Source organism: Gossypium hirsutum, chromosome D01 (assembly GCF_007990345.1).
Source record: "Gossypium hirsutum isolate 1008001.06 chromosome D01, Gossypium_hirsutum_v2.1, whole genome shotgun sequence".
NCBI classification, from domain to species: Eukaryota; Viridiplantae; Streptophyta; class Magnoliopsida; order Malvales; family Malvaceae; genus Gossypium; species Gossypium hirsutum.
Genome location: NC_053437.1, coordinates 16,893,350 through 16,918,114, shown reverse-complemented (window position 1 = coordinate 16,918,114; position 24,765 = coordinate 16,893,350). Strand labels below are relative to the sequence as shown.

Genomic DNA, 24,765 nt, shown 5'->3' with positions numbered 1-24,765 from the left:
GGGTGGTTAAAGCTCCAAGCTGTGAAATTTCCCTCTTTACTTCGGCATCAAGAAGACAAATCAATTTACACTAAACCCCGCATCGAGTTTGTTCTGATTTGTCTGTCATTTCTATAAAGTCGATACACCAATGTGTTGTGGGAGTATCGAAATCGACTTGCGAGAAACATTTATATGTGAATAAAACGGAAAGGTTTACACTTCACTTTGCCTTTAAACTGACGTCTTCCTTGACCACTTTCTTGCTTTGAAAGTGTTTGCTTGTAGATTGAGAGAGCTAGCTTTAGATTTTTTTTTCTTCTTTTTTTAGCTTTTCGTGCTTCCTCCCATTATATATAGCTTTAGCTGGTGTGACAAGTTGAGAGAAACAGAGCAATGGAGAAGTTGTCGGGGCTGAGCCACCTCTTTATGACAATCTTCCTGCATAACTTCGCCGCGTTCATGGTGATTCCCGCCATCACAGATGTTACAATGGCGGCGCTTTGTCCTGGAAAAGATGAATGCTCTATCGCAATTTACTTCTCCGGTTTGCAACATGCGGTAACAATATTGTCATGCTTTACTTTTACTTCTTATACTTAGGTAAAAGTACGGTGAACTGCTGTGCTAAAAGTCAGATTACATTTTACATCATTTATTAAAAAATTGAGTATGTACATTAAAATAAAGAGTAAATTAGTCATTTCTTTTAAAATTTTAATTTATTCCTATTATTAAAACCTGACATGACTGACAAAATAACTAGGCAATTACATGCGGTGTGACTTGTGCACCTCATGTTGACATACAAGAATTAGTTTTTAACAATAAAAATAAATAAAATTTTTAACCAAAAGACTGGTTTACTTTTTTATATAATATATAAAGTTTAATTTATCTATTTTTTAAGTCTAATACAAGAGCCTCCATAATACTTTTATCCATATATTTATATATACTATGTTGAAGCTTCATTGCATCCCGAACCCAGATATTCAGTTGCATTAGATTCCAATTTTACCACCTAATTAGCACAATAATAAGCTGAGTTGACTCAGGATATAGTTCAGTAGGTAGAATTCTGCTCTTATTGTCGTTGAGTGTCTAAATGTCTAAGGTGTTCTTAATTACATTTAATTGAAGGTCGGTCTTGGGTAATTAATGTTAATTGGAAAGTGATATCTAGATTGTAAAGTAGAAATGTAAAATATTGGTGAACTGCTATGTTAAGCATTAGCAAACAGTAAGCTCATCCATGGAGGATATGAGCAATGGCAAAAAGTTAAAATCTCTACTTGTCTCACTCACTCTACGAAATTTCCCTTCAATTTTAATTTTCAAGGATACGCTTCTGTTCTTTTTTACCTTTTAGTCTAAATATATATGTGGACGACCAAGTTTTCTATCCAACTTTGTTGTATCATATATAATGATTTTTTTCTCTCTAACTTTATAAAAATATGGCATATACATGAATTGTCACATGTCACGTTAGCAAATAATTAAATTTTTAAAAATATTTTTTTATAATTTCTAATTTTTAAAAATATATTTTTATATTTTTATTTTTTAAATTTTAAAAAATAATTAATGGTTAATGTTGCCACGTATACATCATGTTAATAAAGTTAACAAATGTTAACTTTTTTGCATCTATTTTTAAGTAATTTGACAAAAAAAAAATACAAGTTTAAGGGTTAAAATAGGTGAAAATTAAATGAAAGACTAAAATAACTATTTTTTATAAAGTTGGAGGGCAAAAAATTCATTATACCTATAATTAATTAACCCTAATCTAATTTCTGATTGAGAATTAAGATAGATTAATATTGGTAAACATAAGATCCAAAAGGACAATTGCTTGCTTTGAGTGGAAACCCGGGTATTTTTGTTTTTATCTTAATAAATATTAGGTACAGAATTTGCTTTTATGTGGCTTCCTAAATTCATTGAAAAGGGAGTAATTTGTCATTGTCATTATTCCTTTGAAGTGTTGCCAACAATACTAATTCAAGCAATTGATAACATCATCGAGGGGAGTTGAATTTAATTTCATTTTTTATTTAAAATAAATAAATTTATATATATTAAATTAAAGAGTAAGTTGATTTTTTTGTTAAATTTTTATGATTAAGAATTAATTTTTGTATATTAACATAAAATACATCGTGTGTAATTATTTAATTATTTTAATAATAAATTTCGATAAAATTTTAAACAAAAATACCAAGACTAATATAATCTGTGATTTATGGCCAGTTAAATGAATCTTCGCCCTTCGATCGTTTTTCATATGTTGGGAATCGGTCGATTCAAGTTTCAACGGCGTTAATACTTAACAGAGTGCCGCTTGGCGCAAGAATCTTGATTTCCCTCCTCTGTGCTGTCACTCTAAAATTATTACAACAGTTAAATAGACATGCACCAATGGGCGCTTACGTTATTAAGTTTGAAAGAGTTAACAAGTGAGGTGTCCAACATCTCCCAACTCCCAAAATACTCTCTTCTTTTAACCTTCTCTGATCTCTGAGCTGCCTGACAGAGAAAGAGATATGGTAAAATTACCGGTTTTGACCCATCTTTGTTTCACATTCTTTCTCTATAACTTCGCAACATTCATGACGGCTCCCGTCATCGTCGATGTTACCATGTCTGCTCTTTGTCCTGGGGAAATCGAATGCTCCCTCGCTATATTACTCTCTGGATTTCAACAAGCGGTACTCCGTACTATTCCCCTCTCTTTCTGTGTTCTTCTAACCTAATTGCATGCTGTTTTGGTAATGTAGATACATTTATCAGAATTTTCATTTCAACTTCACTGTAATATTCAATACTAAATTCTCAAATTCCAACCTTAGAATGACATTTTTTGCATCCAAATCAGTATGTAATCTTTTCTCCATTTTCCAGGGGTAGTTTTTATTTATTTATTTAAGGTTAAAGTAAAAGATTATCATAATTAAGGGCTTAAAGTTGGTGGTCCTAGCTTGTGACTGATTAGCATAAGGACAAAATTTATTGAGATAAATGAAAGGAAACTTCCCCTCGGTTTCAGGGAAGAAACTCTCAGTTTTGTCTTTGTGTGGGGGAAAGTTTTAGAGTAAATAGAAGGGTCCGCCCCACACACACATATTTTTGAGCCGTCTTTCAAATGTCGGATATGCTGCTTTGCTTTGTTTCTTTCTTCCCCTCCCTGAATATCGTCTTTTATGAACCGGCATTTATAATAAAGTAACATATGTTATGGTGTACTTTTGTTTTACAAATACACTCCCCATTTTGTGGGGTTAACGAAAATTGTGTTTTGTCTTGCGCCACAAACCTAGTTAGAATTTTGATAATTATGGGTAGAAGTTGGAATTGATTTTATGAAAATACAATAATAACATCTCCTCGTAATATAAATTATAACATGAAGGAAAGTGTGGTTTATGCAGATCATTGGGCTTGGATCCCTTGTGATGATGCCTCTCATTGGTAATCTCTCGGATAAGTATGGACGGAAGGCTTTGCTGACACTCCCTATCACTCTCACCATAATTCCATTGGGTAATTGCAGACCCCTTTATTTTATCACTATCAAAATCAAATTCAAATTTATATCCCACTTTGGCTATGTCGAAACCCAAATGCGGCACAGTAATTTAACACACCTATATTATTCATCAATCAAATTAAAATAACTCTGCTGTCGGATTAAATTTGATTGGTTTCAAGGAAACTCAATCCAGTTCGTTGGGTTTTAGTTTTTTTTATTAAATATTTTCAAATAAAATTAAATTGGGCTTTAAGAGAAAGCCAACAAAGGAAAGTTCTATGAGAAGTTTTTGGTCATAAAATTAGTGGTCGATTTTCGAAATTGAAAAAGACAGTGGCAAATGTATTACGTGCCGGGAAATTAAACTCCAAGAATGGGTGATTGCCTTGATATGAAATCAAAATCTATTTTAAAGTAAAAGAGGGGGAACATGGAGGAGTGGCAACAAAGCATTAACCATCCCTTTTTGTTTATAAGTCAAAAGTTAAGTGTGTGTTATTATATGAGGATGATGAGTGGGCCTCCTTGGTGCTGAAAGATCATTTTCTAGTGAGCTCTTACCCCTGTTCATGGAATACGAATCCAGCATTATTACATCCCAATTTCGCATACCAAATTGTAATGCATGTTGTTGAGGAAAGCTGGATAACTGTAGTTGTCCAAGATAATGAGAAATTAAATGGAGATGACGTATTCTTTTTTGTTGGCAGCCATATTGGCTTACAGCAGAAGCAGGAACTTCTTTTATGCTTACTACGTCTTCAAGATTCTGACTTCAATGTTTTGTGAAGGAAGCGTCCATTGCCTCTCTCTTGCTTATGTGGTAAAACATCTCTTTCCTCTCTTTTCCACACTGACTAACCAAAAACTTAACCTTGGTTTAAATCCAAATAACACATTTTAAAATCACAATAGTCTTTTACTGTTTGATACGGATTATCCAAAATGTTCCTGGTCATGCAGGAGGTTGTTGGAGCTGCTGGTTAATGAAATTTTACTGACCAAACTAAAAAAAAAATGAAAACACTTATTGTTTGTTAAATCACCCAAATGGAAGGAAAAGTTAATGATTAACTTTGCTGACGTAGCATACACGTGAGTTGTCATATGATTATCTTGTCTCTAGACATCTAAACATCAAAACTAGAGGTTTGAAATAAGGGAATTAAGTATTGAGATTTGTCTCGAGATATAAGAGGTCAAGTCTCGAGACAGTGTCTAGACATAAGCTCACTGTCTCGAGACATCTGAATTTTGAAGTAAAAATACAAAAATAGAAAAAAATAGACACTTTAAATGAGATAATTTGACATTCATTAATCATGCTTATGTTCATTGAGAACGTATGAGATTGAATGCCCAATTACTTAGTGAAATGTTTTGAAATAGTCTAGATTGCTCTAATAACGTGATGCCGCGCATTTAGATTCGGCAACCGAGTCAGATGTAGGGTGTCACATTTAATAGTATCAGAAAAAATTAATCAATTTTTTTACAATTTAAAAATATAAAAATTATAAAAAATTAATAATTTTAAATGTTTAAAAAATAATTGTTAACCGGACATACACGAGCACTACCACGTCCATTTTAAGATAATTTGACAAACAAGACAAGTTTAAGATCTAAAACAGAAGAAAATTTAATAAAGAGTTAAAATAATTTTTTTTATAAAGTTGAAAGGTCAAATAAGTTATTGTTACAATTTACTATATATATTTAAAAAAAGAAGCCAGTTATTTACACTAATAAATGAATGGGGGTATGAGATTACCATTGGTCCCAAGAGGGACTGTAGACTGACGTTGAGTACATACCAGATCCAAGCCTGGCTATGTTGATTGTTGTCCAAGAAGGATAAATTGGAATTTGGGCCTCAGATTCCTTTTCTTCTTTTGCTTGCCACATCTACTAAGCCCAAGATAGGCTGAGACAAAGGGTTGGAACAGTTCCAAGTCAGGATTTGTTTTTGGGCTTAGTGAGGTTTTGTCTGCTAACGGCGGTTTCAGTTACACAGTTCCCTCCATGATTCCTATGCCATCTAATTGTTTTGTTTTCAGGCAGACAATGTTCCGGAAGGTCGACGAGCATCAGCTTTTGGGATTCTTTCAGGCATCGGGTCTTCTGCCTTCGTCTGCGGAACTCTGTCTACCCGTTTCCTCTCTACTGCTTCCACTTTCCAGGTTTCTGATTACCTTCTTCCTCCTTTTTAATGCAAATCTCTTTAAAATGAGCGGCGTTTGAATATCTCCATTTTGACTAGGTCGCGACAGCAATGGGGATGCTGTCAGCGGTTTACATGAGGGTTTTCCTCCCGGATTCGATCGTAAATGATAATCTTTCTACTCCAATTATGTCAGAAGGAAAACTTGATGGCATTGTTAATCAGGATGAAGAGTCAGACAAGAAAATTCAGATGTTTAAAACCCTACCTTCAATAGAAGATATGCTTGTCTTGTTGAAAAGCAGCTTGACGTTTTCACAAGCAGCAATTGTTTCTTTTTTCAGCACTCTTTCCGATGTCGGCCTCCATGCTTCTTTACTGGTACTTTTCTAATCCCATTCTAACTGTGACTCTCAATTTTATAAAGCATTTTAGTACTCGACTCCAATTGAGAAGATGAACCAGTTGAACTTTTGTTTGCAGTATTATTTGAAGGCCAGGTTTCACTTCAACAAAGATCAGTTCGCTGATTTAATGGTCATCACTGGAATTGCAGGGACTGTATCCCAGGCATGACTCTTTCTTTTTTTTAGTCATTTGATTCTTGTTTTAATTTCAATACTTTTCTGTTGATCTAAAATTGAAAGCAATCTTTCAGCTTCTTCTCATGCCCATACTAGCTCCTGTTCTTGGAGAAGCTAAATTGCTGTCAATAGGGCTTTTCTTTAACTGTGTACATGTAAGCTTACACGTTCCTTTGATATTTCATAGAATTATTGTTGATCATTTGATTATTATGACATGATCTTATGCATAAACTGTTGTAATTGAAAGTTTCTTAAATTCTTTATTCAATGATTTACGGGGTTGAATGCAGATGATCTTGTACAGCATTGCGTGGTCTTTTTGGGTAATTCTTGAAACTTAAAACTAACATTCAAAACTTTATTTTCCTTCAATTTTTAATATGATTAACTGCCCCTTTTGCTTCAACTAGATTAAGTTATATTTTAATATGGCTGATACTATGGTTTGTAAAATGACAGGTACCTTATGCAGCAGCTCTGTTTTCCTTATTATATGTTTTTTCACAGCCATGTGTAAGTTGGTTTTACTTCATTTAATGTTACAAAATCTTCAACACATCCATCATCTACCATATTTTAAACCCATTTTTTTACTTTAAATTTTGCAGATAAGGAGCATCGTGTCTAAGCAAGTCGGACCCTGTGAGCAGGTATTCTTTTGGTAGATAAGCTCCTTTTCGACAGCATTTTAACACAAGTTTTGTGAATATGAATCTTGTTTTTATTAAATAAGTAGAAGTCTTTTCCTTTTTCATGTTTTCATACCGCCTCTCATGTATTTGGTGGATCCTTGGAGGACTGTATGCTATGACCCCATATGCATATCAGAATATGCGTTGAATACGGTTCCTTTAAGAAAAGGGAAGAGTTCAAGCAACATAGGTCTAAAATATTTTACAGGCAAATCCAATAAACACAAAGTAAATGGATAGAAATGAAATTTGATGCAAATATGCAAATTATGTATAGTTTCCCTTGATAAGAATTATCTACCTATTCTGATTAGTTACTTTGGTTTTGTTTATTTGTTTGTTAAATCAGACTAATGCCTTTGTCCTTTTTGACTCTTTTTCTCAGGGGAAGGCTCAAGGGTTTATATCAGGCATAGGTTCCTTTGCTAATGTTGCTTCTCCCTTACTTTTCTCTCCTTTAACAGGTTAACTAAAACTCCAGTCATTTCATCCTTAGGCTCCTTCTAACTAACGACTGACATACTTTACTCAAATCTTCCAGCTTTGTTCCTGTCGGAAAGAGCACCGTTTAATTTCCCTGGTTTCAGTATCATGTGCGTTGGGTTTGCTTCGGTAAGAACATCATTTGATCATAGTCGGTATTCTTTTCCTCTATGCAGAAAGTCGACTGTGGACATGTTATGGAGTAATATAAATTCAGTCCTTCAGTCTATGTTAGTCAAACTTGGGTGCTGGTGTTGGAGGGTCATATCTCGTACTCATGTACTAATAGAAAAATTTTGATGCAGATGATAGCGTTTGTCCAGAGTCTAATGATAAGGGCATTTCCTCCAATTTCAAGTGAAAGAGTTAGCAACTTGCACTAAATGGAGAAGGCAAGCAAGGTCTGAATTATTCCTTACTGAACTTTGCATTACTCTAAAAGAGAATATGCGTATTAGCAACCACTGGAAATGTTCAAATATAACTTCTCAAGTTGAAATGGTGTGGATCAGTGCTGCTGCAAGGAGCCTTGTTTCAATTGCATTCGCAAGAGGCACCGCATGGTGGATCTTCGTTCTATAAAGCACATGATTTATGAATTTTTTTTTAATTCATTATGTACCATGTCTTTATTTGTTTAGAATTGGGAGTTATGATCCCTTGAACTTTGTATTATATAGTCAGCTTTTAGTTTGTAGGTAGGGAGAAAAGACAAAGGCATGTTTGGTTGGCATGAAATGAAATGAAGCTTTCCTGCAGGTGAAACTGCAAGAAATTTGGGGGCATAACCAAATTCAAGGATACTCGTCTGTCTTCTTTCTTAAACCAATGCCTTAAAAACAGCAGGGTCTAATGTCTCATGTTCATATATTTTTATAGGTCATGGGTTCGAATATAATATTTTTATGCACTTGCTAATTTTGTCTCTCTTCAAACCTGGACAGCACAAAGTAATTGGATGAAAGTGTAATTACATCGTAATATCATGTGAAAGAAATTTTAAAGGAGTAACAAAAATTAAAATCAAATCATCATATGTAATATGTTAGTCCAAGAAAGTAATTGATAATACAATCGCTAAAACAGCATATGCAATTTTATATAATTTCTCTAGCATTTTATATTATTTTCTTAGTTCTCCTTTTTAACATTTAACATCTACAACATCACTGTTTATTATCATCATCGTCTATTTGTCATTGATAGAGTTCATCATTATCTAAATTTAAATGTGTATTCGTGTCATTAAAAATTATCATGATCTCTCTCTTTCATGCATACAATAGACCATCCCAATTTCACCTACAAATGAGGTAATAAAAACTGCAATATGTTAGTATGATTCAATTTTGTTTCTTTTTTATATTATACTGAGTTGATATTGTTAATGTGAAAAAAAATTAAAACAACAAATATCCTCTCAACAATATTTGGAAATTTTGAATACCTCAAATTAAAGTATTCACCAGTCAAATTTTTGTAACACGTTTTTATAAATAAGCATATTTCGATAACATATAGCATGGACATGTAAATAAATTATGTTCATATTTTTTTGCCATACTTTTTTTTTTATTTATAAATAAGTATATTATAACACTTTTAGATTTTTATAACACGTAAATTATTTGTTGAAAAATATGAAACTAACAATTTGGTGTTAGAGAGAGTATTCACTCCCTTGCCTATCAAATCAGTAGACGACAGTTTTCATATTTAGGGTGTTGACAATTTATTGAATTGTTTAATTGGATTATATTGATCGTATAATTGATATTTAGCCATTATGGAAGATCATATTGCTTGGGAAATAGTATATAGGTGATTGAATTGATTCAAAATTACTAGTGCAACTTTTGAATCATGGATTTTGAATTGGATCGTGATTTTGTTGGATGAGTTGTCAAGAGTTCATATCTACATTATGTGTTATTATTTTAATCCATTATTCTTATGGTATTGTTGTATTAGTGGGATTGAATTAGATCTTCATTGTAAACAAGTCTCAGAATAAAGTCGATACATTTAAGAGACTTGTCTAAATGAATGTAGGCACTTGATATGTTCTTGTGAGAATATTATTGGGTTCACAGAGTGTGAATATGGTGATGAGAGTGTCGTATTTTCAAAGAAAAAGAGATAAGAAAAATTATTACGGTGCATGTGATTAGGTAGGTTCATTTGTAATTGTTAATTAGAGTGTACTAAATTAGAGTCTACAAATATAAGAAAATCGAAGTGCATAAACGATAATGGTTGAAAGAGTGTTAGAACATCTTGGTTTCAACATATTGGTTCTGAGCTATATTTGCTTATATAGAATTGGTGAAAGATGAAAAGATTGAGAGGTATGAATGATGTTTGAAATGGATAGAATGAAGGTGGAAAACAGCCACGCGCAGCTTATGATTTTAATAAATAAACTAATTAAATTAGATATAAAATTTGGTTTAGAAAACTCTTAGATCTCGATTGCGGAATCAAATAATTTTGGCATGGGACCTTGAGAAACGTCTGCCATCACGTGACTGCCAACTACGCAGCGTTCCAGCCCCATCCTCAACTTTCCCCTTTTAGCCTTCCATTGAATCATGTTTTGTTTTAAGACGAGGAATGGCTATGAAATGAGGTCAAAATGGTGTGCTTAAACAACGGAAAATCCAGGCGTAAATAACTGTCACGTGTATCTTAAAACACTACCTTTTTTCCCAGCATAAATAAGAAACAGAACCACGTTAGCCAAAAAGAAACAAACCCGTAATCTTCTGGAATTCGGCTCCCTGTTACAGCCTTCGGTTTTGGCCGTTGGCTTTAGTCGGAGAAAACAAACAGGTATTCTGCTGTTTCGGAAACAACGTCCCTACACGGCAGTGACTTTGTTGTTCTCCGGTTATTGCCAACACCAATATGAACACTAATTAATTACTAAAAACAAAAACAATTTTATTTTCAAGCTGCTGTAACCTACCTTGCCTACCTTTTACATTGCTATTTATCATCTTCATTTTTCTCATTGACCGTCTTTGAATAATTTTTCTTTATTTCTCGATTTGATTCAATGGGGGAAGATGTTTCGGATCCTGTTGTATTTTTGCATGGCGACCTTGATTTGAAAATCACCGAAGCTCGATGTTTGCCAAACATGGATTTAATGGCGGAGCGTCTCCGTCGATGTTTCACGGTGTTCGACGTGTGCAAAGCCCCGTGTACTAGAGGAAAGAAGAAGAACCACCGCCACCATAATATCATCACCAGCGACCCTTACGTAACGGTTTGCCTAGCCGGTGCTACGGTGGCGCGCACGCGCGTGATTTCGAATTCCCAAAACCCGATTTGGAACGAGCGCTTCAAACTAGCCCTCGCCCACCCCACATCTCAAATCGAGTTTCACGTTAAGGATAATGACTTGTTCGGCGCTGATTTAATCGGAGTCGCAACGGTGCCTGCGGTTAAGGTTCTCTCCGGTGAAACCATTAGCGGTTGGTTCCCTATAATTGGTTCTTATGGAAAACCGCCTAAACCTGACTGCGCAGTTCACCTGGAAATGAGATTCATCAAATGCGAGGAAATGCCTTCATACAGATATGGGATGGCGGCAAACCCAACGGAATTCGGAATAAGAAACTGTTATTTCCCTGTTCGGCACGGGGGTTCTGTTACTTTATACCAAGACGCGCACATCCAGGAATCGATGGTGCCGGAGATTGAATTGGAGAATGGAACCGTGTTTAAGCACGAGTCGTGTTGGGAAGATATCTGTCACGCAATTTTAGAAGCGCATCATTTGGTTTACATAGCCGGATGGTCGATTTTTTCGCAGGTGAAGCTCGTAAGAGAGCCGACACGGCCATTGCCAAACAGTGGGAATTTGAGTTTAGGGGATTTGCTGAAGTACAAGTCGGAAGAAGGGGTTAGAGTTTTGCTGTTAGTCTGGGATGACAAGACTTCCCATAGCAAGTTTTTCATTAACACGGTACGGGTTTTCTTTTGAGATATCCTTGGCAAACTTATAATCTTTTATTCGTTGTTCAATTTTTCAACTATTTTTCTCGTCTTTGGTCTTTACTGATGTTAGCTTTTGCAAAGTCATCGTTTTTCTAGTGGGAATTTTAAGATTTCTTTGTTTCTAGATTCTGCATTAGGCTCTGTAAAGTTTCTGTTTCAAAGTCTTGTACTTCAGTTCAGTCTAAAGAAGAAAACTAGTCAATGATGTTTTTGGCTTTTGTTCAAAGTGCTAGCCTTTTGTTTTTCCTGACGTTGCCGGGCTGCTTCTAATAAAATCAATGCAACAGCTTGAGAAAGTGACGTTTTAGTTTAATATTAATGGAGATTCCTTTTGGGGACCAGGCTATATTGTAGTTTATGCTAGGTGTTCAAATTTTTTTAACTTTGAAAGTGTTTAAATTCAGGCAGGAGTGATGCAAACTCATGATGAAGAAACCCGGAAGTTTTTCAAGCACTCATCGGTTTCATGTGTATTGTCGCCCCGTTATGCCAGCAGTAAACTTAGCATTTTCAAACAACAGGCATGCTTTATACACTCTAGTTATTCATATTGCACATTTTTCCATCAAATCTGCTGCTGACCGTAGTGAATTGGCAATGCTAAGGATGTGGTGTGGCATGTAATCCAGGTTGTTGGAACCCTATTTACACACCATCAGAAATGTGTGATTGTGGATTCTCAAGCATCTGGAAACAATAGAAAGATCACTGCTTTTGTTGGAGGTCTGGACCTTTGTGATGGTCGCTATGATACACCTGAACATAGACTGTTTCGGGATCTTGATACTGTATTTCAAAATGATTATCACAACCCCACATTTTCTGTGAGTATTTCTTTTGTACGAGTATTTGATTTAATGTGAGTATATCTTTTGTACGAGTATTTGATTTAATCTGCTAAATTGAATTTGGATATGCTTCTAATTAGCCATATAACCTTCAATTAGCATCAAGAATTTTTAGGTCATTGCTCTTACCGGTTTAAATATTTTGTAATTGTTAGGCAGGAACCAAGGGCCCAAGGCAACCATGGCATGATTTACATTGTAAGGTTGAAGGGCCAGCTGCTTATGATATTCTTACCAATTTTGAGCAGCGCTGGAGGAAAGCTACAAAATGGTCGGAGTTTGGACTTAAATTCAAAAGGGTTTCTAGGTGGCATGATGATTCTTTAATAAAGTTAGAACGGATTTCTTGGATACTAAGCCCTTCCGCAAAAATTGCAAATGATGATCCTTCATTATGGGTTTCCAAGGAAGAAGATCCAGAGAACTGGCATACTCAGGTAAGTACCACATGCCTCTTGAAGCAAAGTGCGTAAGTTTGATTTAACCTTTTGCTAAGGGGTTCTTTGAATTGGCAGGTTTTCCGCTCTATAGATTCAGGATCTGTGAAAGGGTTCCCGAAGAATGTGTTTGAAGCAGAATCCCGGGTTTTTATTTCTATTTCCTTTGTCTTTACTCTCTTTATGATTAAACCACAGTAAAACAATATTAATCTTTTAACTCACTGTACTTCGTTTTCACTTAAGTCTTACTTTATCTTACTGCAGAATCTTGTTTGTGCAAAAAATCTGGTGATAGACAAGAGCATTCAGACAGCATATGTGCAGGCAATTAGAGCTGCTCAGCACTTCATATATATTGAGAACCAATATTTCATTGGATCGTCATATGGTTGGCCATCTTACAAAGACTCAGGTTTAGGAAACATTCTATCTATTCTTTACTGCTTTATTGTGAAAAGGTGTTGCTTTCTGTTGCCGAGAGCTGAGACATCTTTTTCTTTTTGGGGCCTATTGTTAGGTGCTCAGAATTTAATTCCTATGGAATTAGCCTTGAAGATTACTAGCAAGATAAGGGCAAAAGAAAGATTTGCGGTTTATATTGTTATACCAATGTGGCCTGAGGGTGACCCTACTTCAGCCTCCGTGCAAGAGATACTCTGTTGGCAGGTAATCTGATTTTAGTTTCTCTTCTTTTTTTTCCCCTTTCTGAACTGTTTATTACTAGAATGAAACAGTGATTGTGCTTTACACTAGTAGTTATGTAACCTAGAATCGGAGAAGAAGAGTGTAAAATCAAACTCATTGACACTAACAGATTATTCATCATTATTTCTAGTCACTGCTTAATATTTCATTATTTTATTGCTTAGTTTAGTTTTCTTTTCTTTTTTTTTTCAGGCACAGACAATTCAAATGATGTACGGAGTCGTAGCACAAGAATTGAAATCCATGGGTATCGAGAATTCTCATCCACAAGACTACCTAAATTTCTACTGCCTTGGTAATAGGGAAGAAGTTCCCAAAAGTTCTGGGCCAAGTTCATCCCAATGTAACCATAGTGAAACGGTAACCAAACAGTGACACTACCTTTGTCATTTGTTTATATACTTGGTTGATTGCTTGTTAGAACTTGATTGTGTTGGCTCTGTTTGGTCCCAAGCCAGAACTCGGACAAGTTTACTTTTGTTATCAGCTTTAAGGGGACACTTGAATTGACTTTTACAACATGATTTGAATTGAGGTTTTTTATGGAGATGTGAAGGTAAATCACTATTTTCAGGTTTCAGCTTCACAAAAGTTCCAACGGTTTATGGTTTATGTACATGCAAAGGGAATGATAGTAGATGACGAGTATATGATATTGGGGTCTGCCAATATTAATGAACGATCTTTGGCTGGATCAAGGGACACTGAGATAGCAGTGGGTGCATACCAACCCTATTACACATGGGGTGAGAGGAAAAGACATCCACACGGTCAGGTTTGAATTTTCATCCTTGCCATCTCAGTTTTTTCTCTGATGCCCAAGACCTAAAATTGCTGACAAATAGAATGATCTTTGTTTTCTTTTTCTTTCATTTTTGACACCTGAAGGACCTTGTTTTAGTTTATACCTAGATGATAGAATTTAATCCACAAATGTGAACATCATAAACACAATCTCGTGTTTGGATGCAATTATAAATCTGTCTATTGGAGAAGTGATGTTTGATCTGATTGATGGATGATGATGCAGATTTATGGATATAGAATGTCACTGTGGGCTGAACACATGGAAAAGGTGGATGATTTGTTTAAAGAACCTGAAAGTTTAGATTGCGTTAAGGCTGTGAACAATATTGCTGAAGAAAACTGGAAAAGCTACACGAGCGAGGCATTTACGCAATTACAGGGACACCTACTCAAATACCCCATTGAGGTAGATAGCAATGGTAAAGTAAGCCACTTGCCTGGACAAGAGGCCTTCCCGGATGTCGGTGGCAAGATACTTGGAACTCGAACAACACTTCCTCGTTCTCTTACCACATAGGTTCCAATGTTTTCCATGTTCATATCCTTGTATGGGTTCAGTTCAACACCGAAGAACGGGAAACAAGGTGGGGGTAGGCCTGGTTCATCCTACATATATATATTGTGCAGATAAACGATTGTGGGTTCAATTCAAAAACAGGAAGGCGAACAGGGCGGGGAAAGTCTAGCTCTTCCTATATAGACTGTAGATTGCAGAAGCATCCTTGTGTTAACAGAGGACTGGGTTGAATTTCATGTACATGGTCGGTTTAATGTGAAACCTTAGGCATTGCAATCACCAAAATCTAACTAATTTTGATGTAGCACATATCCATCAGAGAAAGGGAACATAATAAGAGGATATCCACGCAATTGAATATCAATATATTAACAGTCAATTAGCAGTTTAGCACCGTCATACGGGCAAAACAGCCTTGAGGAAATTTTACACACTGAGTTACTAGTGTTTTCACGCTAAAGAGCATTTTGTTTTTTATTTTTTTACAACTACCCTGGAAATACAAAGTGTCTAAAGTAATTAACTTCACCAACAAAGGCAAAGGGCAAAGCTATATACAAACATGACCGAAATCAGTTTCCCAGTATGAGCAAAGAAATGTACGCTTTATGAGCCATCAAACACATTGCCGTCACCATCGTCTTCTTCATCGAACAACTTGAATCCAACATCCCATTGGCCATCCCTTTTATAATTGAAGCTGGGGTTGACATAGCATTTCATACCATGGAACAGATTCAAATTATCCACCAGCTTGTGGAAAACATTGCATCCACAACACTGCATTCATCCCCATCACCAAATCACTTCCAAACCCAGAATTCAGAATACTCAAATAAAAGACTCCACCTTGATACTGAAATTCGATTCTCTTACTTTAGACAAGTTACCTGAACAAATACGGTGCCATCGGTGTACGCATGAGGATTGATGGCTCGAGTGGTTCGTTGACCGCAAACATTGCAAGTGAAGGCCACACGCATCCGTCGACGTGGCGACTTGGTGAAGAGAGACCATGGAAAGGTGGAAACTTGCTCCGTATTAGATTGGTCATCATCGGTTCGGGCGGGTACAGATGGACCCTCCATGCCCGATCCTGTTGTCCATCCTCTTACAGACGCCGCGCTTAGAACCAATCCCATCGCTGCATCCTAAATTGAAATCCACAAAGCAAAACCCGATTCACTATTTTGTCCTTGGAAAAAAAAAACTAGCTTTATTTGTTTTTACCTGGGAGAAAGTTTGATTGCCGACAAGAGGAACGATGCTTGTGTTGTTAGGATCATATTGGATATCGGAATCGTTACCGTCCTCTGATAATTAAAAACAGAAAAAAAAAGAGAGAGAAAGAGGAAAATATTGGAGTTAAAACGATTATTACAGCCAAGGGAAGACATAAACAAAAAGAAAAAGAAAAAAGAAAGATTGAAATTAAAGGATGATATTAAGTACTTTTGGAATGGGTGGGAAAGCGGATGATTCTAGCCGGGAAATCTTTTGGTTTAGGAGAGAAGATGGAGAGAAGGGCGAGGGGTTGAGAGCTGAGAGCTTCCATGGGCGAGGCGGTGAGTTAAACTGTGTGGTCGATGGAGACCAAAAAAAGGAGCTTGAAAGAATGGCTCTTTCACGATTTCGTTTGATCTTCAACACACAAATTCAGGGTCAGAAGTTTGAAGGCCATTGCCTTCGAGACACGTTACGGAGTAGCTTAAAACCATTCATTTATTTTACGGAATTTAGTGAACAAACAGCCCATTAGAACCAGCGAATCGGAGACAAGCATACTCGAAATCCAACCCAACATGACTTGCGGTCTGGCCCTTTCTCAAAGCTTTTCTGCTGTTTATAGATAGTTAGGTTAATATACAGTTTGGTACCTGAGATTGATTTTAATATTCAATTCGGTACCTGAGTTTGGCTTCGATCTTCAATTTGACATTTGAATTGTTTCAATTTGATACTTGAGTTTTTTGTTTGCTCAGGTACCAAATAGCACATCAACCCTAAACAGTTTTTATTTGCTCAAACTTTTCTATTATGCTATGTGTATGTTGCGAATTTAGTCTATTTGTCCTAATTTGATTATTTTTAGTCCCTATACTTTCATATTTTGAAATTTCAATCCTGATGCAAATGGTTATTGTTAAATCCATGAAGTAAAATTTTGTTATTAGTCTTATACCATGCATAAGTTGTAGATTGAGTTTTTGTTCTCCAATTTGATCATTTTTTTAGTCTTATACTTTATCGAACTTAATCCAAATTTAAACGATAATCGTCATGACTTTTTTGTCAGGATTATATGAAAATAACAAGACATTATAATGGTTATACATTTGCCACGTAGGATTTTAAAAATAGTAGAATGTAACTGCTAGTGTTTGGAGTAGGAGTTATATATCAATAGTCTAAGAGTACAAGGATGATATACTAATAGAGCCGTTTGCTTGAGGTAGATAGATTAAATCTAGGATAGGATAAGGGGTAAAACTAGAATTGAACTTTCGTTGGAATTGCATAACTTCGCTGAACTATCATCACTTTGGCGCCATTCAACCTTGATTCTTGGGACGAAAGAAACATGTCTTTTTAAACTTATGGTTTGGAGTTGAAAATTGGGAGATGAGAAAAACGGGTTTTTGTTCAGCATTCTCTTTCTTTCTTAAACCGGGAGCTCTTTGTAATGCCATTCCTTGTCTCTTCTACTTCACTCTCATTTAAAATTAGACTCACTTGTCTCAGCTTTAATTGCTGTTGTAAACTCTTGCTGTCGTGTCTCCTACTGTCAGGCTTTTCATGCTTGAGTTATCAAATATGTGAATTACCTCACGGATTCATTGGCGAGCAGTTGGTGACTAAGTATGCAAAATCAGGATTTCCTGAAGATGCACAGAATTTATCTGGTGAAAAGCCCGAACAAGATTCGGTCTCCTGGAATTCTTTAATTTCGGGATTATCTCGAAGTGGGTTTACAACTAGATGCATGAGTGCGTTTTGTAGAATGAGATTTTAAATAGATATGCCACCAAATTTTGTCACTTATTTATTTATTTATTATCTCAAATAAGGGAGCTTTATGTGAAGGCTAGTGCATTAATGGCTTTACAGTGAAATTGGGCTAAATGAAGTGAAAATCTTGAATGCACTTTTACGTGAAGCTTGTTCGTTATTTGAAGCAACTCCATTTCTGAATTTGGTGTCGGGGAATTCAATGATAGCAATTTACGCTCAAAATGGGCTTGAGGAAATTATGGGAATTTTCATAATGATGAGAAGGGCTGGAGTTGTGTTTGATCAAGCTACCATGTTGACTGTTCTTCAGGCTTGTGGAAACATGGGCGTGAGAAATATAGTTGGGAGTATTCATGGTTTTGTTTCAAGGTTTGGTTTAATTGCTAATGTGACCATTGCAATTGCACTTTTAAACTTGTATGTGAAGTTAGGGTGTTTAGCTGCTTCAAGTAAAGTTTTTGGAGAGATTATCTATTTAGATAAAGTGGCATGGACTGCCATGTGCGCATTGTTGTTCCAATAGGGTCGGAAGCGTGTAAATTATTGTACTAAAAAATCACACAAAGTTCAATTCCCAGGGAAGAGAGGTGGATCACATGGATCTCTTAAATACCAAGTCTTTCCTTAGACAGAATATCCCTTCTATAGTAATTTAATAGCACAATTAAATACTACTATTATACCCTTAAATATTGAAAGAAAAATAGGACAAGAAAGAACACAAGAGATTTAACGAGGTTCGGTAAATTATACCTACGTCCTCGGGCACTAACACCAGATGATAACTTTACTATCTCCAAAGTATTACAAACAAATAGAATTCCTTAAGAATTCTCAAATGGGAGAAGAGAGAAAACTAAGAGAGAAAGATTGGTTGGGATGATTGAAATGAGAAATGAGAAGGCCTATTTATAGTTGAGGTTTAAGGATCAAACAATAAATAGCCCATTATCTCAAGGACCAAAAAAAATTATCCCATGCCACTTTTTCAAAGTCAACTTTAGGGTGCTAAACTTGCACCACTTGGATTGTTTTCCATTAAAATTGTCTGCCATTAATCATAATGTTAACAATCTCCACTTTGAAGATTTGATTAGGATAATCACATCTTCACACACTTCCTTCAACTCCCCAAATTTGATAAAGCTATCTTTTGTAGTGCTTCCAAATGCACTCTCGAGCGCCATACACCTGAAGGTGCTCAAATTCTCAGGATGTTAATCAAGTTCAAACAATGATTAAACTTGATTGTTGTTACCACCTTGGTCATCATATCTGCAGGATTATCTGCTGTTGGAATCTTCTGAAGTAGAATTTTTCCTTTTTCAAAGACTTCCCGCACAAAGTGATATCTTACGTCGATATGCTTGGTTCTTGAATGATAGACTTGATTTTTCGCTAAGTGAATAGCGCTCTAACTGTCACAATATAAACTTATGTGACTTTGAACAACTCCTAAGTCTTTCAACAATCCATTAAGCCAAATAGCCTCCTTAACAGCTTCTGTAACTGCCATATATTCTGCCTCTGTAGTAGACACAGCTACTGTAGACTGTAAGGTAGACTTCCAACTCATTGGGGCTTTCGCAAGAGTAAACAGATACCCCGTAGTTGAACGACGTTTATCTAAATCACCAGCAAAGTCGGAATCAACATATCCAACTACAAACTAACCAAGTGTTTCATCCTGTTCAAAAATTAAACCAACATCTACGGTTTTTCGAAGATACCGTAGAATCCATTTCACAGCTTGCCAATGTCCTTTTCCAGGATCATGCATATACCTGCTCACAACTCCAACAGCTTGTGAAATGTCAGGCCTCGTACACACCATCGCATACATCAAACTCCCAACTGCATTAGCATATGGGACTTTTACCATATATTCTCTTTCTTCTTCAGTTTTCGGAGATAATTGAGCACTAAGTTTCAAATGAGAAGCAAGTGGGGTACTTACATGTTTTGTGTTTTCATTTACACCAAAACATTGTAATACCTTTTTCAGATATTGCTTCTGATTTAAACAGAGCTTGCCTCTCGGTCTATCTCTACTTATCTCCATGCCGAGAATCTTCTTGGCCTCACCTAGATCTTTCATCTCGAACTCTTGATTCAACTGAGCCTTCAGCTTATCTATCTCATTTTGGCTCTTCGAAGCGATTAACATATCATCAACATACAAGAGTAGATAAATGAAAGATCCGTCATGCAGCTTCTGCAAATATACACAATTGTCATATTTGCTTCTTGTGTACTTCTGCCTTCTCATAAAGCTATCAAATCGCTTGTACCACTGCCTCGGGGATTGCTTCAATCCATATAGCGATTTGTTCAGCTTACAAACCCAATTTCTACCACCAGCATCTGTGTATCCTTCGGGCTGAGTCATATAGATCTCCTCTTCTAACTCACCATGCAAGAAAGCCGTCTTAACATCAAGTTGAGCTAGTTCCAAATTCCACTGTGCTACCAAGGCCGACAAAATTCTAATGGAGGAATGCTTCACAACAGGGGAAAATACATCATTGTAGTCAATTCCCTCATTCTGAGCGTAGCCTTTAGCTACCAATCTTGCTTTGTAGCGAATATCCTTCTTGCTAGGAGATCCATCTTTCTTTGCGAATACCCACTTGCATCCTATTGCCCTTTTACCTTTCGGTAATTGCGCCAATTCCCAAGTATTGTTCTTCAGGAGAGACTGCATTTCTTCATCCATGGCGCTTTTCCATTTATCACTTTCTAAGCTTTGCATTGCTTCTTGATAAGTGATAGGAATATCATCAACAACGGGAAGGGCGTAGGCCACCATATCAGTAAATCGAGAAGGTTTACGAATTTTCTCCGTGGCCTTGCAACTGCAACTGGTTCTGGTGTACTTAGTGGTTCTTGGGTCAGAACCTCTTCAACCTCTAATTCCTCCATTGTGGCTAGAGAATTAGACTTATTAACTGGGCAAATCCCCATCTGCTCAAACTCCATCTATTTTGGAGTACACTCCACCTGCTGTGGAGTATTGCTCGTCTGAATATCTTTATCTGCTACATTTTTCAATGTGGCAGATTCATCAAAGGTAACATCTCTGCTACAGATCATTTTCTTTGTGCTTAAGCACCAAAGACGAAATCCCTTCACTCCAGAAGTGATTCCCATAAAGAGAGCTTTCTTTGCCCTCGGATCTAACTTTGACTCCTTCACATGGTAATATGCAGTGGATCCAAACACATGTAAGGAATCATAATCTGTAGCCGGTTTTCCAGACCATACCTCCATAGGAGTTTTTCTTTCTAATGCAGATGATGGCAAACGATTAACAATATGGCCAGCGTATGTCACAGCCTCAGCCCAAAATTGCTTGCCCAACCCAGCATTGGACAACATACATCGAACTTTCTTCAGCAATGTTCGATTCATACGCTCTGCCAATCCATTCTGCTGTGGTGTATCCCTAACTGTGAAGTGTCGAACAATACCATACTCTTGGCACACATCAAAGAACGGATCACTTTTATATTCCCCTCCATTGTCCGTCCTAAGCCGCTTGATTTTCTTGCCAGTCTGGTTTTCGATCATAGTTTTCCATTTAAGAAAAACTCTAAGCACTTCATCCTTAGTTCTCATGGTATACACCCAAACTCTTCTGGAAAAGTCATCAACAAAAGTAACAAAGTAGTGTTTTCCTCCCAATGAAGGTGTCTTGGAAGGCCCCCACACATCTGAGTGAACATATTCTAAAATACCTTTTGTATTATGGATAGCAGTGCCGAATTTCACTCTCTTTTGCTTTCCCAGAACACAATGCTCGCAAAATTTTAATTTGCAAGCCTTTGCACCTTTCAACAATCCTTGCTTTGCCAGAATTTGCAAGGATTTTTCGCTGGCATGTCCCAACTTCATATGCCACAACTGTATTGAGTCCAATTCTTTGTTGCCGGAAGCTGCAGCGACTGCTCCAATAACTGTACTACCTTGGTAGTAATACAAGTTATTTTTCCTGATGCCCTTCAATATTACAAGTGCGCCAGATGTCACTTTCAAAATCCCATCTCTCATAGTAACAACTGAACCATTGGATTCCAAGACTCCCAATGAGATGAGATTTTTCTTCAAACTGGGCACGTACCGAACATCAGTCAGAACTCTGGTTGATCCATCTTGATTCTTTAATTGGATTGAACCTATCCCAACAGTTTTACAGGCATTGTCATTGCCCATATAAACAACTCCTCCATTTAGTTCTACTAAATCAGAGAACCACTCCCGGTTAGGGGACATATGATAGGTACAACCCGAATCCAATATCCACTCATCTGAATGGAACGACGATGATGATGCAACCAGTGATAGTTCAGAGTCACTAGTATCATGCTTAGCAACACAAGCATCTACAGCAGCTTTTCCCTTATTCTTCAGCTTTGGACAATTTTTCTTCCAGTGGCATTTCTCATGACAAAAGGCACATTCATCTTTCCCGAGTCTGGACTTTGACTTTGATCTCCCCTTTTGATTTTTTTTCCGAGTGTATGAACGACCTCGGACTACTAAAGCTTCTGTATCTCTGATTGAGTTTTTCTGTTTTATCCTTCTTTTTCTGTTCATAACTGTATAAGGCCGCACAGACTTCGCTCAGAGATATATCACTCCTGCCATGAAGTAGAGTAGTTTCTAGGAACTCAAACTCCTCAGGAAGTGACCCCAACAGCATCAAAGTCAAATCTTCATCTTTGAATGTCTCATCCATATTCAGCAAATCAGTGACTAACTGATTAAATTTGGTGATGTGATCATTCATTGTGGTACTTGGGACGTATGTGAAGCGAAACAGTCTTTTCTTCAAGTGGAGCTTATTTTGACTGTTTTTCTTCAAAAAATTTTCTTCAAGTGCCACCCACAACTTATTTGCAGAAGTCTCCTTTGAAAAAGCATACCTCTACTCTCGAGAAAGGCATGATCGAATTGTGCCACATGTTAACTGATTGATCGCCTTCCAATCTTTCTCCTGTACATCATCTGGTTTCTCTTCATCAATGGCAATGTCTAGACCCTGCTGAAAAAGGGCATCTAAAACCTCACTTTGCCACATACCAAAATGGCCCGTGCCATCAAAGATCTCCACGGCCAATCTTGCATTTGCAATTATCGGTCTTGTCCACATGGACGATGTTGAAGCTCCTACACCGACCGTTTTCTCCATAATCTTTCAATATACCTAAGGAAATCTTTTCTGATATAGAAGATCAGTTTAAACTGCAACCACAGAGCATACTACGATTAACCTTCGGCTCTGATACCACTTGTTGTTCCAATAGGGTCGGAAGCGTGTAAATTATTGTACTAAAAAATCACACAAAGTTCAATTCCCAGGGAAGAGAGGTGGATCACATGGATCTCTTAAATACCAAGTCTTTCCTTAGACAGAATATCCCTTCTATAGTAATTTAATAGCACAATTAAATACTACTATTATAACCTCAAATATTGAAGGAAAAATAGGACAAGAAAGAACACAAGAGATTTAACGAGGTTCGGTAAATTATACCTACGTCCTCGGGCACTAACACCAGATGATAACTTTACTATCTCCAAAGTATTACAAACAAATAGAATTCCTTAAGAATTCTCAAATGGGAGAAGAGAGAAAACTAAGAGAGAAAGATTGGTTGGGATGATTGAAATGAGAAATGAGAAGGCCTATTTATAGTTGAGGTTTAAGGACCAAACAATAAATAGCCCATTATCTCAAGGACCAAAAAAAAATTATCCCATGCCACTTTTTCAAAGTCAACTTTAGGGTGCTAAACTTGCACCACTTGGATTGTTTTCCATTAAAATTGTCTGCCATTAATCATAATGTTAACACGCATGGCTATGGAAAAGATGCAATAAAGCTCTTTAAAGTTATGGTGAGAAGTGCACAGCCTGATCATGTTACCTTCACTCGCTTGTTAAGTGCTTGTAGTCATTCAGGGCTTGTCAACGAGGGGAAGCATTACTTCAAGATTATGTGTGAAGTTTACGGGGTAGAGCAAAAGTTAGATCATTATTCTTGCATGGTTGACCTTCTTGGCAACTCGAGACTTCTCACTGATGGATATGATGTGATTAAGTGCATGCCGAGAGAGCCAAATTCTGGTGTATGGGGTGCTCCTCTTGGTGCTTGCAGAATGTATGGTAATACTGAACTTGCAAAGGAAGTTGCAGAAAGATTATTTTATCTAGATACATCATATGCCAGAAACTACATCATGATGTCGAATATATATTCTGCAGCTGGAATGTGAAGAGATGCCTCAAAAGTGAGGACATCAATGAAAGAGATGGGTCTCAGCAGAACAGCTGGATGTAGTTTCATTGAGCATGGAAATAAATTCCATCGCTTTGTTGTGGGTGATAAATCTCACCCTGAGGCAGATGGGATATATAAGAAGTTGAAAGAATTAATTGGAAAGATAAGGAAAGCCGATTTCATGTCTGAAACAGAGTTTGTTTTACATGATGTTGATGAGGAGCTTAAAGAGAACATGATCAAAACATAGTGAAAAGTTAGCTATGGCATTTGGGCTTTGCTTCACTGCCACTGATTATAACAAAAACCTTAGAATATGCGGTAATTGTCATAGTATGGTAAAGGCTATAGCACTGATTGAGAAGTGTACCATCATAATTCAAGATTCAAAGCGGTTTCATCACTTGTCATGGATTATGTTCTTGTAGAAATTACTGGTGTAACATTGGAAACAGAGGAGTCATGTGTAAAGAATTCTTTGATTGATAGGCTGATTTGTAACTTCATATAAACTACTAGTTGCAATTGTAGTTGTTGCATTGAAGACGGAACTATAATAACTCCACTTTCGGTGTTTATGAAGAGTATAACGAGGAGCGCATGTACAGCTCCAAGCTCCACTGTACTAAATACACAGAGACAGCATGCGTCGTAGATTTTGCTTGATGAGAAAAGCAGACAAGTTGGAACATTCTTCTCTTCCCT

At 36.6% G+C, this 24,765-nt stretch overlaps 3 protein-coding genes and 1 pseudogene across 8 annotated transcripts; 3 read left to right on the top strand and 1 right to left on the bottom strand.

Moving 5' to 3' along the window:
• The first annotated feature begins 263 nt into the window (after positions 1 to 263).
• Positions 264 to 8,246, top strand: LOC107916544 (hippocampus abundant transcript-like protein 1). Of its 4 annotated transcripts, none has more exons than XM_041087211.1 (14): positions 2,357 to 2,696; positions 3,417 to 3,528; positions 4,228 to 4,340; positions 5,578 to 5,700; positions 5,781 to 6,062; positions 6,165 to 6,251; positions 6,340 to 6,420; positions 6,559 to 6,591; positions 6,728 to 6,781; positions 6,877 to 6,918; positions 7,346 to 7,424; positions 7,502 to 7,572; positions 7,749 to 7,844; positions 8,203 to 8,246. In XM_041087211.1, exons 1-13 carry the CDS (start codon positions 2,532 to 2,534, stop codon positions 7,824 to 7,826), a joined length of 1,320 nt encoding a protein of 439 aa, XP_040943145.1. In that variant the 5' UTR covers positions 2,357 to 2,531; the 3' UTR covers positions 7,827 to 7,844; positions 8,203 to 8,246. The 4 variants fall into 4 exon arrangements, with proteins under 4 accessions (XP_040943144.1, XP_040943145.1, XP_040943143.1 ...); XM_041087209.1 differs by having other exon boundaries at positions 7,956 to 8,246; XM_041087210.1 differs by lacking the exon at positions 2,357 to 2,696 and adding an exon at positions 264 to 540 and having other exon boundaries at positions 7,749 to 8,246.
• A 1,841-nt stretch (positions 8,247 to 10,087) lies between these two features.
• On the top strand, positions 10,088 to 15,129 carry LOC107917379 (phospholipase D delta). 2 transcript variants are annotated; one of them, XM_041087208.1, is made up of 10 exons: positions 10,088 to 11,416; positions 11,853 to 11,969; positions 12,078 to 12,272; positions 12,452 to 12,733; positions 12,812 to 12,880; positions 13,001 to 13,148; positions 13,254 to 13,402; positions 13,634 to 13,801; positions 14,016 to 14,216; positions 14,472 to 15,129. In XM_041087208.1, exons 1-10 carry the CDS (start codon positions 10,502 to 10,504, stop codon positions 14,763 to 14,765), a joined length of 2,538 nt encoding a protein of 845 aa, XP_040943142.1. In that variant the 5' UTR covers positions 10,088 to 10,501; the 3' UTR covers positions 14,766 to 15,129. The 2 variants fall into 2 exon arrangements, with proteins under 2 accessions (XP_040943142.1, XP_040943140.1); XM_041087206.1 differs by having other exon boundaries at positions 10,115 to 11,416; positions 12,054 to 12,272.
• LOC107917983 (uncharacterized) lies at positions 15,110 to 16,505 on the bottom strand. Of its 2 annotated transcripts, none has more exons than XM_041086243.1 (4): positions 16,218 to 16,505; positions 15,996 to 16,078; positions 15,642 to 15,916; positions 15,110 to 15,545 (listed from the first exon to the last, which is right to left on the bottom strand). In XM_041086243.1, exons 1-4 carry the CDS (start codon positions 16,318 to 16,320, stop codon positions 15,503 to 15,505), a joined length of 504 nt encoding a protein of 167 aa, XP_040942177.1. In that variant the 5' UTR covers positions 16,321 to 16,505; the 3' UTR covers positions 15,110 to 15,502. The 2 variants fall into 2 exon arrangements, with proteins under 2 accessions (XP_040942177.1, NP_001314074.1); NM_001327145.1 differs by having other exon boundaries at positions 15,372 to 15,545; positions 15,656 to 15,916; positions 16,218 to 16,320.
• Positions 16,506 to 17,387: 882 nt separating this feature from the next.
• On the top strand, positions 17,388 to 24,546 carry LOC121213557 (pentatricopeptide repeat-containing protein At5g40410, mitochondrial-like; annotated as a pseudogene).
• The last annotated feature ends 219 nt before the right edge of the window (positions 24,547 to 24,765 follow it).

What these genes read in the sequence shown, in the direction of transcription:
- LOC107917983 (NM_001327145.1), bottom strand. Translation starts at nt 16,320, where the DNA reads ATGGAAGCTCTCAGCTCTCAACCCCTCGCCCTTCTCTCCATCTTCTCT. An exon ending in CTTTCCCACCCATTCCAAAA is followed by an intron (nt 16,079 to 16,217) that starts GTACTTAATATC and finishes TTTAATTATCAG; the next exon opens with AGGACGGTAACGATTCCGAT. An exon ending in GCAATCAAACTTTCTCCCAG is followed by an intron (nt 15,917 to 15,995) that starts GTAAAAACAAAT and finishes ATTTCAATTTAG; the next exon opens with GATGCAGCGATGGGATTGGT.
- LOC107917379 (XM_041087206.1), top strand. Translation starts at nt 10,502, where the DNA reads ATGGGGGAAGATGTTTCGGATCCTGTTGTATTTTTGCATGGCGACCTT. An exon ending in TGTTTGAAGCAGAATCCCGG is followed by an intron (nt 12,881 to 13,000) that starts GTTTTTATTTCT and finishes ATCTTACTGCAG; the next exon opens with AATCTTGTTTGTGCAAAAAA. An exon ending in AATGTAACCATAGTGAAACG is followed by an intron (nt 13,802 to 14,015) that starts GTAACCAAACAG and finishes CACTATTTTCAG; the next exon opens with GTTTCAGCTTCACAAAAGTT.
- LOC107916544 (XM_041087210.1), top strand. Translation starts at nt 376, where the DNA reads ATGGAGAAGTTGTCGGGGCTGAGCCACCTCTTTATGACAATCTTCCTG. An exon ending in TTGCAGGGACTGTATCCCAG is followed by an intron (nt 6,252 to 6,339) that starts GCATGACTCTTT and finishes GCAATCTTTCAG; the next exon opens with CTTCTTCTCATGCCCATACT. An exon ending in ACTTTTCTCTCCTTTAACAG is followed by an intron (nt 7,425 to 7,501) that starts GTTAACTAAAAC and finishes CAAATCTTCCAG; the next exon opens with CTTTGTTCCTGTCGGAAAGA.